Here is a 15,725-nt window from a genome sequence, read left to right as displayed (position 1 = left end):
CGCATTTCGCAACCTGCCTTTTTCGATGATCAATCAAATATGCATATTTTACTTTAGAAATAGTGAAATATTGCCAAGCCGGCAGGAGATGCTTAAACAGCAAGTAGCCAAGTTCATTCGTATTTTGACTTGAACCATCCTCCGCTCCATTTCATTCAGCTGGTAGTTCATTTGTATTTTGACTTGTACCATCCTCTACTTCATTCTTCATCTGGTTTCTTGAAGAAGTCTGGTTTCTTGAAGAAGTCGCAGTACACAGAAAGAAACACTGCAGGACAAAATGGACACTGGTAGCATGGCCATGTTGCAATGGGAATTGTCCGCACCTGCAGTAGCAGCCACTGATATGTGGGACCAGGTCCACCTATCAGCCACTGGCCCACTGCTACTACAAATGCAGCACCAAATGCAGTGCTGCATAGGATCCATGTCCGCAATGTTACTTCGAGAAGCAACACGGTGTTCAGCAAACAAACAAACTCAAGGTGTTGCGAATTTTGTTTGCCACCTTGTTCAGTATACCCTCTCTGCAATTGTAACTTGCAGTTGTAACTTGTGACTTCAATTTAATTTAAATGGAAAAAAAACAACCATTGGTGATGTCTCAAACAGGAACAACGATATGGACAAGTAGGAATAGCCAGGAACAATTTGAGATAAAAAAACTTGGAAGTAGGAATAGCCATGAACAATTTGAGATAAAAAACTTGGGAAGTATATTAAGCTTAAGTACTTGGAAACACAAGTGCTTTTTGTTACCCCATCCACCAATATTGACTCGCAAGAAATTAGTAAGCAAAGAAAAAAATGAGTAATATATACCGGAAGAACCATAGCCAAAAAAGAGCACAGGTTAGAAGATTGAATGAAGAACAGCTTACTCGTAGAGATAAAACAACAGATAACTCCGACATGAAATTGTCAAATGACAGGTGTATGAAACACAGGTAAAATGCCGTACCCCCTAGGTACAAACCATTGAGACAAAAAGAAAAGAAAAGAAAAGAAAAAAGAACATCACATCCCTCGGTACGCAGACTTCACTTCACATAGAGCTAGAACACTCAGGAACAATGGTGCAGCCGCTGACACTCATCATGCAACAACATCGACATGAGATACCCAATGGATAGCTCCAGAGCAAATTTTCTCTTTTGCTTTCTACCTACATTTCCAGCCAAACGGTGTTTCTGTCTTCATGATGAATAAAAGGCACATTTGCATGATCAATCACGAGGAATGGACGCCAGGAATAGGCGCGTCGACGATGAGATCGCGGTGATGCTATTCGTATGGACGAGAGGAGAGCTCTGAAGCAGCGGTGGTGTCTCCAGGACAGAAAAAAGAAAAAGAGAAGCTCTATTCACATAGACCGCAGAGCCGAGATGGAGCGAAAATGCCCCATGTACCTAATTCGACCCAGTTGGGTTCTGCAAGTGATTCATCTTTTTTTTTCCCCTAGAATGACGACTTAACTGAACCTTCTGCTTCAGAGGTTTACTCATTTGTACTATCAAAGCTGCCACGAGCATTTGGCCACTTTCTTTCTCTTGAATTCTCCCCCCATGTTTTGGCCTCTGCGACTGCACGCTGCCTATCAGTACTCCGCGATGATTCCCTCTTCCTTCCTGCGTGAGCAGGACTACCCATCTGTGAACCTGTCACATCCATGCTGTCCAAGCCAGCTCGTCGACCAGAGCCACTGCCAGAATTAGTCCTGCTAACCTCAGCTTCATATTTTGATGTTGTGGTGCCTTCTTTCCTTAAATCTGGAGATTGTTGGTGATTTGGTGAGTGAAGACGACGCTGGTCAAAATTCGCACCAACACGGTTTCTGGCCCTAGGGGTAGATGCATTGCTCCGACTGTGCTGAACAGGTGTATTTGGATCATATGTCTGGGAAGCAAGATATGAAAGAGCAGTGACCACATCTCCTATAAAAGGCCTAGTGGCAGCTTGCTCCTGCAAACACATTGCAGCAACTGCTAAAGCCTGATACAGGCCCCGCATAGGAAATCGGCCCGCAAGTAATGGATCAGCCATTTTAGGAAATTTCCTGCGGTCTTTAAACAGGGGACGGGCCTGCAAATAAGATCAATGGTATCAGATATCCAAAATTGTGTTATCTGAATATTTATCGAAAGTAAAGCTTATTTAAATCTGCAACTGCAAGAAAATATATTGTCAGGTAATAAATTAGTATAGATAAAGGAGTGATCAAGATATCACAAGAACTAGTGTCAATGGTCAATAATAAATAACCTAATTCCACTGGTGTTAACAATCAAAATAAAATAATTACTTTCCCCCCCAAAAAAAAACTACTTTACGCTCACTTGATAAGAGACACCGTTCTTGTATTATAAGAGGATTTCAGAACCAAGGTGGAATCCGATATTGAGGTAAACTTGACAATTATACAAGTATGCTCAGCTGGTTTAGATTATAAAGTCAAATCAACAAACTTTACCAGCTGGTTTACCCGCTTGGCTGAGCTCCTCAGCTCCAGATCATAATTCTAAGCTGAATTTAATTTAAACTTTTGACTTCATGATCAATTTTAGGGGTTTTCTTCATCGCTCTAATTGCTTTCTCCTTTCATGATTGCTAATAAGAAAAGTAAAAAAAAATGTAAAATCATTCTTAAAAAATCAAAATTGGTTTGGAACTGACAATAAATCCAAGGCCAAGAAGGGCTGACCCTGGTCAAACTGCCTAATGAAAAGTTACTGTTTCTGGATGAATAAGCAATAACAATAGCTGAATAGAAATAGTTTTCGAAGATTGCATGTTATATGTGCTACAGTGTAAGGCTTTCGAAGATTGCGTTCCAGAAAATACGAGGGAAATGCCATATGAATTAACAAATGAGGCATTTGATATAAATGTTAGTCTCAAGGTTCAGTTAGAAAAGGTTATATGATCTGAGAAGTAAATAAAAGACTAACCTTGCACAATTTCCAAAAATGTCTTTTGAGACATTAGCTTTTTGGCTAGTGGATTATTTCATTTTCCAAGCTAGGAAAAACAGTTTACTCCCATCCTAGTTATACTTTTAAATCTTTTAGTTCATTTTTTCCTTAACTACAATGTTTTAGTACCTATGCTTCATCCAAGAAATTGTAAAATAAATGAATTTGCTACGATATATCGATAGGCAACCATCAAGCTTATGACAAAATTTAGACAATAGATGAACATACCCATGCCACTAGGTTCTGCTCTCCAAGTGGTTTGGTGTTGTCGATTGCTTTGCGGCCAGTAATCAGTTCAAGGAACACAACACCAAAACTATACACATCAGATTTAACAGTAAGCTGCCCAGTCATCGCATATTCTGGGGCACAGTAGCCATAAGTTCCCATAACACGTGTCGAAACATGAGTTTTGTCACCAACAGGGCCAAGTTTTGCCAGGCCAAAGTCTGATAGTTTTGGATGGTATCCCTCACCAAGAAGAATGTTCGATGACTTGAAATCCCTGTAAATAACAGGAGGATTTGCCTTGTCATGCAAGAATTCCAAGCCCTTGGCTGCACCAGCAGCAATCTTCATCCGTGTATTCCAGTCGAGAGGTTCCTTGTCAGGTGGAATATCTAACACACAAAAGTACAAAACGTTGCCATTTATGAATCATGCAAATTAATTTAAACAAACTAAATACGTCTTATGAACAAACAATGCGCTTAAGAGTCTGATGCAGACATCGTTGTTGCATATTACCAACTTTTATGGAAACATAAGAGTCTGTTGGTTTCGAAAAACCATAATGCTAAGTAAATCAAGTCCAGATTATAGACACAATGTTTTGTTTTCATGATTTAGCAATGGAACAAGTATCTGAGCATAATTACATCATAGGGTATTCTAGATATATAAACTTGAGACAGGATATGTGGGAGACAATAAAGTTGAAGTAACAACAATGTAAGGTTTCTGTTTGGTAAACCACTTTCACGACGCAAATTATTTTAACTAGTATTTATTAATTGTGAGTTAATACAGGATAACCCACAAAACTGTTGTTTTTTTTCCTTTTTCTGGAAGAAACTTTATACTGTTGGAAGTGTGAGTTATAACGAGCTCACAACGATAGAATAAACACATGTAGGTACTTGCAAGCTGAGTTGACAGATACTGCATGTATAATGCCACATGTGTCTTTGAATATACAGGACATAGGCATACAAATACAATAGGAGTTCATGAGTGTAGTAGAGTAGCAAATTTACCATGCAAATGATCCTCAAGTGATCCCAATGGCATAAACTCATATACAAGGAGACGTTGATCCCCATCAGCACAGTATCCAATTAGGTTAACCAGGTTATCATGGTGCAATAGACTGAGCATAAGGACTTCAACCAGAAACTCTCTATTTCCTTGAAGTCCATTGCGATCAAGTTGCTTCACTGCAACAGCCTGCATATTTGGTAAGCTCATCGATCAAGACTTTAAGGAAACATGTCTCCTCTAATGCTCCACAGATCACATAGGGGGTTAAAAGAAATGCAGTAACCATAATGTGGTGTTTTAGTACGCAAATTACCAAAAGTGCACAGTAGCTAACCATAGAGAATTCAAAAAATCCCCAACCACGAAAAACATATTTCAGAACACAAACCTGCCCATTCTCCAAGTGTCCTTTATATACGCGGCCAAAACCTCCCTCCCCCAATAGACAATCTTGTCTGAAGTTCTTAGTGGCAGCAGCAAGTTCACGAAAAGTGAAAGTGTGTGCAGCAATAGGTTGACCATTCGCATCCCTTGGGATGAATGCATCCTTCCTAGAGTCCAATCCACCCTGTGATTTTGATTTATCTAGAGAAAATGATCTAGTGTTAGGGGCCACCTGAATCATCAATGTAACAAAAAAAGGTGAACTACTCCTAAAGAATAAATAGTAAAATAGTAAAAACAAGTCATAGATACCACATGATTGTGCAGTTAAATTGCTTAAAATGCTCTAATACCTAAATTGAGAATATGGTTATGTTTGTTATTAAACAAATCAAATATAACAGTAATAATATCTATTTAGTAAACTTCCCTTTTTTACTGAGAAAATTCCTTATGTACCATTGAGTGTTACTTAAATCCCCTATTTACCATCTAAAATTTGATGTTCACTTATTTTCCACCGACCCATATTTAATAACCCTTTCTTGCCCTAGTCCATTTATTACTCTGGTAGGACGACGCATTGTTAGTGGTCAGGTTTTTTTTTTCTTGGCAAAATCCTATTCTTGCCCTTACACGGCCACTTATCATCTTCATCCAATCTCTTTCTGCTCTCCTCTCTTCTTCATTTTTCTCGAATACGCGGAAGAGAAACATTAGTACATTTTAGTATCAAAACATTACCAATGTGCCACCAATAAAAAATAAAACGACCATACCCTACTCTACTAGCACTAATATCAACCTACAGCCAGCTGCACTAAATACTCCTCTCTCTTATTCACCCACCATGCCAGATGGCACGCTACCATGGTCCACAAGGTACTCTAAGCGGCTCAACTGCTGGACTTCCCTCTCCTATCCCAATCACATAATCACCCATGTAATTTAGTTGCCTCCCTCACCTCTCCCAGCCCCAACGATGTACCATTGATTACAAATTCAGCTGCCACTGAGCTCGTCCCCACAGCCAAAAAAGCTTTGCCACCCTCAAGTTTTGATTTCGGCAGCCATGGATGCAGCCCCCTGCAGCCAAGCATTGTTGTCAGTGGACGGACTTAATGTCTTTCTACTGCTGCTAGACACATCCACACCATTCCCAAACACAACCACTGCCTTCAAGGTCATGGCCAGTTAGCCACCATGGACCTTGGGTTTAGAACGAGAGGAAGGAACTTAGATTTTGTTGCCAGTGTGTTCTGATTTCAAGCGCAGACAGCCTAATCCTTGGACGAGGAGCTTTAACTTCATGTGCCATCGTGCCTCAATTTGTGCACTGCCAAGCTCACACTGCTGCCAATGTGCTCTTCCCGTCGTCATGGCTTCAATTTCAGCCATTCTTTGTATTTGTCCCCCAACATTATGGCTTTGACCTCAGTCTCTATTGACAATGGGCCCCAACTTCATGGTATTCTGGCTTGATGTAATCATCCACGGTGCTCAGTACAGCAGACCTTGAAGACAGAACAGGCTAGGAAGGAAGAAATAAAAAGGAAACAGCAGGTGAGGAGAGAGAGGAAGAGAGGAAAGGAGAAGAAAGAGGAACAAGGCCATGGAGGAATAGGGTAACATCCTCGAAGACAGAACAGGCTAGGAAGGAAGAAATAAAAAGGAAACAGCAGGTGAGGAGAGAGAGGAAGAGAGGAAAGGAGAAGAAAGAGGAACAAGAAATGAGAATGTGAAAAATAATTAAACGTCAATTTTTGAATGGCAATAGAGGAATAGGGTAACATCCAATGGTATATAAGGAATTTTCTCTTATTTATGGGCACACCAAATGCTGACTCATTTCTTCTCCCTCTGATTAGAGTTGTACATTTTGACCACTCGGAGAAAATGTGGTGCCTCCTCATATTACGATAGTTTGAGCTTTTATAATAACAAATGTGAAAAGCAGGTACAATTTTAGTTATTGATGATTAGACCATTTACAGTCTGATGAAAAATCCCTACAAAATCAATGCCTCATCTTGAAACACAAACGGAATCCATGGCCAGCTAAACTGCGCTCAATATCATCATTATACAAGTTATATTGATTTATTGTCTTATCGATTGAGGGGGGTGAATAAAAAATATGTTTAAGTCAGGACAAAGTCGGAAAGGTTTCACTTTTGTCAGCATGCATGTTGGAGTTGGAGCATAGGACAAAAATCCAGACAGAGAATTATATTAGAGAAATTGAAATATGCATTTCCGTTTTGATGAATGTCATATAGAAGATCTTTCATGAAAATCACATAATTTTCCAGTCCATTTACAGATGTGTTGTGCATATTAAAAACATATCCAGTGGAAGAACTGAGATAACCTGCCTAATCATTCTAAAACACATTGGCCATTTTGGTCATCACAAACCAGGATTAAAATTTTGTGGTGAATGTACCATGTTGTATGGAAATAAATAAAAGTACAAAATGACGCTTCTTTGGCACTTGTTTGATGTTGCATCTGGGTCTTCTACCATACGTACCAACACTAGCATGTGTTGTCCATAGGTTTGTCATTGTAGCCCAGAGAATAAGTCAAACAGATAGAATGCTTTCAAAGGTCAGCTTTACTAACAAGGTTAACCACATTGTTACCGATTATTGCTAAAATTGCAGGTGATATTTCCTGGGGGGAAGCTAAGTCTCCCTGACTCGTCCATTTCTTCATATACATCTATAGCAGTCTTGCAAGTACTTCCACATCATTTATCAGTATAAACAAGAAGTGAAACATTAATTTCCTTGTCCCCCTGAATCCAATACTGCAAGAGTCATACTGCAACCTCCTATCCATCCACAACCTCCTATCCATCCACGAAAATATCACTAAAGCCGCTGGCTTCTATCAGTTATAGGATAAACCAAAAAGGATGACCTAGCTTACCGATCCAAAACATCACAGATAAACTACAAATAGATAAGTAACGCATACTAACATCAAGCACTCATACCATCAAAATAGCCTAACACAAACAAAAGGAAAATCTCCCAAATACCACCACACCACCATCCGCGCCGAAACCTCGAGATTGTCTCCAACCCATTCGCTAAAATCGAATACGTGTTAGCACAAAGTTCGAATCGCCCATTGATCCGAATCACACCAAAATCTCATGAACTGACCACATCGGAGCAAATCATCAGCTACCATTTCCTACAAACAAAACCACCCCCAAGATCCAACCCTTTCCCCCCACACCCCCACCACAAGAACCGCACCTGATCCGACCCGGGCGACGCGGCGATCCGCCGAGCCGCCGTCCTTGCGCCCGCCGCCGCCCTTCTTCGCCTCCCCCTTGCCGCCCGACCCGAAGCACGGAAAGCAGCCCATCCAAGAACCCTCCTCCCCTCCCCTCTCCCGGAGGGGAAACGCAAAAAAATCAAAAAAAAGAAAGAAAGATCAAGAGAAGCGCGGCGGCCGGGGGGCGGAGGCCGACCCACCACACCAGACGACACGGGGATCTCTCCCCCCGATCTGGGGGGTCTCGAAATCCGATCTTTGGAGGAGGCGACGGCTCTTGGATGGGATTTGGGGGCGGTCGGTCGGCGATTTTGGGGGTAGGGATGGGAGGGGAGGGGAGGGAGGGAGAGGAGATGGATGCCCAAGGGAGGGCAAAAGTCAGCCCAGGGGCAAGAGTGAGATGGGAGGATCTTCCGAGAATCCACTGTACCATTTGTCTCCCCCATCATGGATTTTTTTCGTTTTCATTTCATTTTATTTTTGTGTAAGTTTAAGTTTTTGTTTAGGAATTTATGATTGAATCTGTGTGCATGTAGAGGAAGGTTTTATCTGTTTGTTGTTTGAATTATCGTTGATCTTAATGGTCGGTGATTTTAGAAACGAGGATAGATGAAAGGGAACCGCTGGGATAGAAAGAAAAAGTAACATAGGGTGTCCGAGGGATAATGCTAAAAGTTATCTTGAACAATCGGCGTAGTAAGGACGCACTAATAAGTGGATTTTTCTGGAGTCCGTCGTGCCGTGTCTCTTGGGATATTTTTTGTTTTGATTTGAGTTCTTTTTGGACATTTTGTGTACATGTGAAGAGATGTTTGTTCTATTGTCCTTTGAATTGTAGGGTCTGTTTGGATTATTGCTAGACTAGATCTCATTGGACAGAAACAGAGCTCTAGGAGAGAGAATAGCATAAGATATCCGAGGAACGATGGCAAAAGTTCACTCAGGGCAGCTAGCAAAGTGAGAAGAGAGAGGATCTTCCAAGAATCCACTATCGCATTGTGTCTTGGGATAAATTTGGTTCTGATTTAATTTCTTTTGCAAAAAATAAATACTTTTTAGAGAAGGAAATTGCTAGTTTTCGGGTGACTGAAATTAATAGAAATTTTAATCACCCTCATCCTAACACTAAAATTTTAGAGGAGGGGAGGACTTACCGGTGATGGCGGCAACAAAGGTGAAAGCCCATTTCTCCATTGATGGCGCCGCGGTTGAGGTAAGGTTAGAGTTTAGGGTTTTGAAGAGGGGGACATGTTAGGAGGGGGGGCTAGGGAAGGGGGGAAGAGGGGAGTTCCTAGGGGACTTGGGCTGTGTTCTTCCCCTATTTTCCCAACCCAACTCTCTCGTTTTCCGCGCGCACGCTTTTCAAACTGCTAAACGGTGTGATTTATTAAAAAACTTTTTATATGAAAGTTGTTTAAAAAAATCATATTAATCCATTTTTTCAAAAAAAAAATAGTTAATACTTAATTAATCATGTAATAAAACGAACTTCGTTTTGCGTGTCGGGGAGGAGGGGTTCCCAATGCCCTCCTCCGAACACAGCCTTGGAGGGTTTGTTTGGATTATTACTAGTCAAATCTTATTGGATAGAACGGAAGCTCTAAGATAGAGAGAAAGGTGGCCTAATATGTCCAAGGACAAAGTCAGCTCAAGGAAGCCAGTCAAATCTTATTGGAGTATCTTTGTGTTTTTTAGAAAATTTTATTTGATTTATTTTGCACAAATGTATGTGTATGTGAAGAAATGATTCATCTTGTTGTTTTTTCAATCGAATAGCTCCTTTGGATTATTATCAACTCAGATCTCACTGGGACGAAAGTAGAGTATCGGGACAAATAAAGAGGATAGGACAAGATGTCCAAGGCCAAAATTCATCTCAAGGCAACCAACAGATAAAGGAGGAAGAGGATCTTCTCGGAAGCTAATGTAGTTGAGTCTCCTAAGATAAACATTGTTTTTATTTGATTTCTTTTGCACAAATCTATGTGCATGTGAAGAGGGTTTATCTTCTTTTTTGTTTGAATTAAAGGTCATGTTTGGATTATTACCAACCTATATATAACTAGGATAGAAGGATGGCTCCACGATAAAGAGTAAAGGATGTTTTCAGAACAACCAACAGAGTGAGGATGGATATGATTTTCTCCAAACTATACTCATGTCTCTTAGAACAAAGTAGGGCTTGTTTCTATTACTACCAACCTCGACCTTTCTAGTATGAAAGGAGAGCTCCAGTATAGATCAAGGGGATAACACAATATGTCTAAGACGAAAAATCGGCTTAGAGTAGCTAGTAGAGTTAAGAGGGAGAAGATATTCTCGGAATCCACCATGCTCATGTCTCTTAAGATAACTTTTTGTTTTTATTTGATTTCAATTCCACAAATTTGTATGCATCTGGAGAGAGGGTTTATATTGTTGTCGATTGAATCGAAGGTATTGTTTGGATCATTACCAACCTAGACCTTACTAGGATGGAAGGAGTGCTCCAAGATAGAGCAAGCCGGTAGTAGATGTTTAAGGCCAAAGTTGGCTTAGGGCAATCGGTAGAGTGAGGAGGGAGAGGATCATTCCGAAATTCACAGTGCTTTTTTAGGAAAATTTTGGTTTTGATTTTTTTGTATAAATTTGCGTGTGTGTTGAAAGGGAATTTATCTTGTTGCCATTTAAAGCGAAGGGCTTGTTTGGATTATTACCAATCTAGATATCACTAGAACGGAAGCAATGCTCAAGAATAGAAAGAAGGTAACACAAGAAGTCCTATGCCAAAAGTCGGCTCAAGACAACCAACAGAGTGAGGAGAGAGAGGATCTTCTCAGAATCCACGGTACTCGTGTTTCTCATGTTAAACTTTGGTTTTGATTTTATTTGTTTTGCGCATGTTTTGTGTGCATGTGGAGATGAATTATCATGTTGTGGTTTGGATCGAATGGGTTGTTTGGATTATTACCAACACATACTTTATTGGGATAGAATGAGAGCTTAGGATCAAGACAGAGGTTAGCACAAAATACTTGAGGTCCAAAGTCAGCACGGGGCAACCAAGAGTCCGGCGAGAATCTTCCCGTAATCCAATATACTCATGTTTTTATGACAAATTTTGGTTTTGATTTGTTTTCCTTTGCACAAATTTGTGTGCATGTGGTGATATGATTTATCTTGTCATGGTTTGAATCGAGGGACTTGTTTGGATTATTAACAAGTTAGAGCTCACTAGGATGGAATAAAAGTTAGAGAAAGAGGGTTGCAAAAAATGTACGAGGCCAAACGTCAGCGTAGAGTAGCCTGTAGAGTATGCAGAGAGAGAATCTTCCTCGAATTCACTGTGCTTGTGTCGCCTCTTATGATAAATTTTGGTTTTGATTTTATTTCTTTTGCAGAAATTTATGCGCATGTGGAGAGAGGGTTATCTTATTGTTGTTTGAAACAGAAGACTTGTTTAAATTATTAGGGTTTAAATTTTGATATCTACAAATATCAAGTTCCCGTGATGTCCGTCTTTTTTTGTCAAAGGCACATTTAGGGCATGATTAGTTCGTGAAAAGAAAATTTTTAGGTGCCACATTGGATATTTGACCGATATCGGAAGGGGTTTTCGGACACGGATGAAAAAACTAATTTCATAACTCGCTTGTAAACCGCGAGATGAATCTTTTGAGCCTAATTAACCTGTCATGATTATGACTAATCATGGACTAATTAGGCTCAAGAGATTTGTCTCGTGATTCCCCCCCCCTTTTGATGACAGGTAGTATTTTTTGATGGCAGGTAGTAATACCCAGCTTTCAAAATGAAAGCCAACAAAACACAACACAGTTGTTTTATAAAAAAGAAAGGCATAGGCAGTAAAAGATTAAAAAAACAGAACATGACCCGCATACATGTTACTGGGAAGGAACTAGCAACCAGGCAAAAGACACCACTCCGAGAAAACAAAAGGAAGCTAAACACCCCCCACAGCAACATTATAGAACTACCCCTAACTGAAATCTAAATCATCTGGCAGCCTCCCCGAAGGACGGAGTTGTTGAAGCTTGGTCATCAAGTCCTTAATCAGTTGCTCCAAACAAACCTCTTCTTTTCTTCTTTGAATGAGCCTCCAGCGCTGAAGCAGTGAAATTATCCTGTAAACAACCTGCAAAGGAGACTTGAGCAATTTATTCTCAAAAACCCAGTCATTCCTAGTTAGCCAAATACCCCAAATCCAACTTGCGAACACTACTACGGGTGTGTTTGAGGGGAAGGGGATTGAGGAGATTGAGAAGATACGCAAAACGAGGTGAGCCATTAGCTCATGATTAATTAAGTATTAACTATTTTAAATTTCAAAAATGGATTAATATGGTTTTTTAAAGCAACTTTCCTATAGAAATTTTTTGCAAAAAACGCACCGTTTAGTAGTTTGAAAAGCGTGCGCGCGGAAAACGAGACTCAATCTCCCCAAACACCCTGGAACGAACGGTGCCTACACCCAGCTTCCCCCCAGCTTTTGTTTTAATAACCCTAGACCTTCCCAAAAGGATACAGGGATCACAGGGAAGTTCAGAACCTCCTTGATCACACACCAATCAAATATCGTAATGGGGCAATTGAACAAAACATGATTGACATTTTCAGGTGCCCCACACAACTTGCATTTGTCATCTCCCCCCTTCCAGTTTCTCTTAACCAGCTGAAAAGCACATGGAATCCTCCCCCTTCCTGCATGATAAGCAAAATGTTTTATCTTCCAAGAAACTTTACTCTTCCAAATCTCCTGCATATCTGTATCTACCACCCCCAAAAGTCAAAAGTCTATACATTGATCGAGAGGTAAACTGCTTTTTCTTAACATGAAGCCACACCACCTTGTCATGTTCCTCTTTCAAAACCACACCTTGTCTCGCAAAGTATTTTTTTAATCTATACTTAATGCTCTATGCATGTGTCTAAAGATTCGATGTGATGTTTTTGGAAAAAAAATTTGGAAAACTAAACCAGACCTTATGTGTTCTCCGTGTAATAAAAGAAAACAACTCAAAAGTAATCTAAGGCATCGTTCGTTTAGGGGTGATAAGGGAGATTGGCTCTCGTTTTCCGCGCGCACGCTTTTCAAACTACTAAACGGTGCGTTTTTTGCAAAAAATTTCTATAAGAAAGTTGCTTTAAAAAATCATATTAATCTATTTTTAAAATTTAAAATAGTTAATACTCAATTAATCATGAGCTAATGGCTCACCTCGTTTTGCGTATCTTCCCAATCTCCTCAATCCCCTTCTCCTCAAACACTCCCTAAGTAGACCTCACTCTGAACCTCTCAGGCCCATACGGGCCCAGTACACGAGCTCCAGATGGGCCAGGGCCCAATACGCTCTCCTCGTGGGCCAAGCACGAGGAGGCCCTCCCGCTATTCTTCTCTTCTCTACCCTTCGTCCTCCTCGCGACCAGCCGGCGGCGGAGAGAGAGAGAGAGAGAGAGAGAGAGAGAGAATCGCCATGGCGTCGCGACTCGTGGCCCGGTCGAGGAGAGGCCTAGCGCTCGCCCTCTCCCGCGCCGGCGCCGGCGCCCCGTCGCGGCCCTCCCCTCCTGGCCTCGGCAAGGTGCGCCGCCGCCCCTCCCTAGTCCCCCACTGAGACTCTCGCTTTTGTTGCGTAGATTTTAGGTGTTTACGAGATCGAAGTGGCTGGGTGCGAGCGCTGTTGATCCGATTGCCTCTGGGATGATTTGGTTGGTTCGGTTACCTGTGGTGATAGTATTGTGTAATTGGTGTGTGATCTGATGCAGCCTCTATGTAGATTTCGATATTGCCCTGTTTCGTTGTGAAAGATGTGTGTGCCCTCTATTGGTGATAGGTCTGAGATGGAATGGATATACCAGTAGAGGCTGGGAGCCTTAAGTTGTCCAATTGATTAGCTGAACTCTACTTATATGTTCCCATGTTTTGTGAGTACTGGACATGTTCTTCCTTGAGCAGAAGATTAGCTACTGTAGTAGACTATTACTCCATTCGTCCTAAAATATAAGGGCTTTTGGTTGGATATGACACATCCTAGTACTACAAATCTGGACAGAAGCTTGTCTAGAATCATAGTATTAAGATGTGTCACATCTACCCAAAAACCCTTAAATTTTGGGACAGAGGGAGTAGTAAGTTTCCGTTTTGAAAAAAAAAAAACCTATAGTCGAAAACTCTTAGTTAAGATCTGCACGCTAACTTTATATGGCATTCACCTCTCCATACCATCGGAGAGTATTAACTGACTTTTGATCCATTCATGTTTTGCTTAAATTCCTGAGCTCTCATGCTAGTTAGGAATGAAACTATATCCTTGTATGGCACACACCTTCTATCTGATGACTAATTTGTCTTCTCAAAATTGAAACTTCTGAAATTTCATTCAACTACTATTGGCCAAATTGAAGCTTGACATCTTGCTTTTGGCATGATTTACCTGATATTATGCATACATTTAGGCTTGAAAAACTCATCTACAATTTACCAAAATGATAAATGCCCAATAAACTAATTTTGTTTGCTTTGTTGATTATGACAACTGATATTTTTTTGAAAGACAATTGCCTCTGACTTTCTGTGCTCTAATTTGCATTTCTGACATGATATTTATGCGTGCAGACTCTGGGGTATGAGCCAACATCACATCTCCATGGTGCTCAGTTTTTACCTTGTTGGTTTTCAACTATTGCATCTAATGGATCTCACATGCAAAAGGCACAGGTTTGTCTCCAGCTAGATTAGTGCTTGATTTGTCAGGTGCCCTGCTACATGTTGAATGTTCATCGGGTTGATGTTTTCTAATCTAACTGATACAGGAGACATGTAAGCCAGTTGCTGGAATGGAACACTCTGATGCACTGAAAGTAATGGAAGGAACCTCTCCTAAAGTTGTGGCATTCAGCCCACTAGAAGCAGCTATCACTAAACCTAGAAGCAGTCCCTTGACAATTGAAAGTTCTAAAGTAAAGCGATCAGAGATTGCAACGCTAGTCACATTTTACATGATCCCTTCTCTGCTTGTTTCCTCAAAAAATGGGCTTGCTACCTCTATTTTGGTTGGCGCAGTATTCCATCAAATATACATGTTTCACAAGGAGATATTTCTGGACTATGTGCACCATGATATCACCAGGAAGTGGGCTTTGATATACTTCAAGCTGCTTTTGTTGATCATGGCGAAGGAAACCATTGTGTATTTCAACTTTATCTGAGTTTTATCTCTTGCAGAGGGACAATCTATGTACTCATCCATACACCAGAAAAAATGACGGTGGTGGATAAAATTCTGGCGCCTTGTTCTCTTCATGGACATTTTCAACATTTTTCCTTCTCAACTTCATTTGTATATGCACTTGAAAGAGGATGATTAGTGATCAATGAAGCAATTAGTTCGACTTCATTCTTGTTTATAATAATAGCAACTGATATGAACTGTTTGGTATTTGCTAGCACGATGCAGCCATATGGATTTTGTTTTCCATGTATGAATTATCATCTTATGTGCATATATTTCTCCTTTTGGAGGCTTGAGCTGCCATTATTTTTTTGCGAATCCTTCAGACTCCAGTCCTACATGAATCCAGCGCTATGCTCCTTTTTGGAGGTTTTGTTACTGCAGAGATGATTGTGTGTTTAACTTTATTGATTGGTTTGATTGTTTCTGCAGATGTTACAAAGATTGGCCGGTTGCAGTTTGTTTGAAATGCTAGGATTCAGAAGTCCCTCCAGATGCTTGCTTCAAATATACTTACTACTCAGTAAATGATAGGAGTACTGCTCTGTAAATGCATGAAAAAACAGTGATGGAGAAATCTGATGCT

The 15,725-nt window shown here is 40.6% G+C and overlaps 2 protein-coding genes across 3 annotated transcripts; one reads left to right on the top strand and one right to left on the bottom strand.

Moving 5' to 3' along the window:
* Positions 1-861: 861 nt before the first annotated feature.
* Positions 862-8,235, bottom strand: LOC4338592 (receptor-like cytoplasmic kinase 185). Of its 2 annotated transcripts, none has more exons than XM_015784254.2 (5): positions 7,889-8,235; positions 4,624-4,820; positions 4,232-4,421; positions 3,204-3,595; positions 862-2,082 (listed from the first exon to the last, which is right to left on the bottom strand). In XM_015784254.2, the coding sequence occupies exons 1-5, from the start codon at positions 7,998-8,000 to the stop codon at positions 1,498-1,500; spliced, it is 1,476 nt and encodes a 491-aa protein (XP_015639740.1). In that variant the 5' UTR covers positions 8,001-8,235; the 3' UTR covers positions 862-1,497. The 2 variants fall into 2 exon arrangements, with proteins under 2 accessions (XP_015639740.1, XP_025881630.1); XM_026025845.2 differs by lacking the exon at positions 7,889-8,235 and adding an exon at positions 5,585-5,703.
* A 5,094-nt stretch (positions 8,236-13,329) lies between these two features.
* Positions 13,330-15,412, top strand: LOC4338591 (succinate dehydrogenase subunit 4, mitochondrial-like). Its single transcript, XM_015782326.3, has 3 exons — positions 13,330-13,489; positions 14,524-14,625; positions 14,721-15,412. The coding sequence occupies exons 1-3, from the start codon at positions 13,385-13,387 to the stop codon at positions 15,114-15,116; spliced, it is 603 nt and encodes a 200-aa protein (XP_015637812.1). The 5' UTR covers positions 13,330-13,384; the 3' UTR covers positions 15,117-15,412.
* Positions 15,413-15,725: the final 313 nt, after the last annotated feature.

This window comes from Oryza sativa, chromosome 5, assembly GCF_034140825.1.
Source record: "Oryza sativa Japonica Group chromosome 5, ASM3414082v1".
NCBI lineage: Eukaryota > Viridiplantae > Streptophyta > Magnoliopsida > Poales > Poaceae > Oryza > Oryza sativa.
This window is presented reverse-complemented; position numbering and strand designations above follow the sequence as displayed.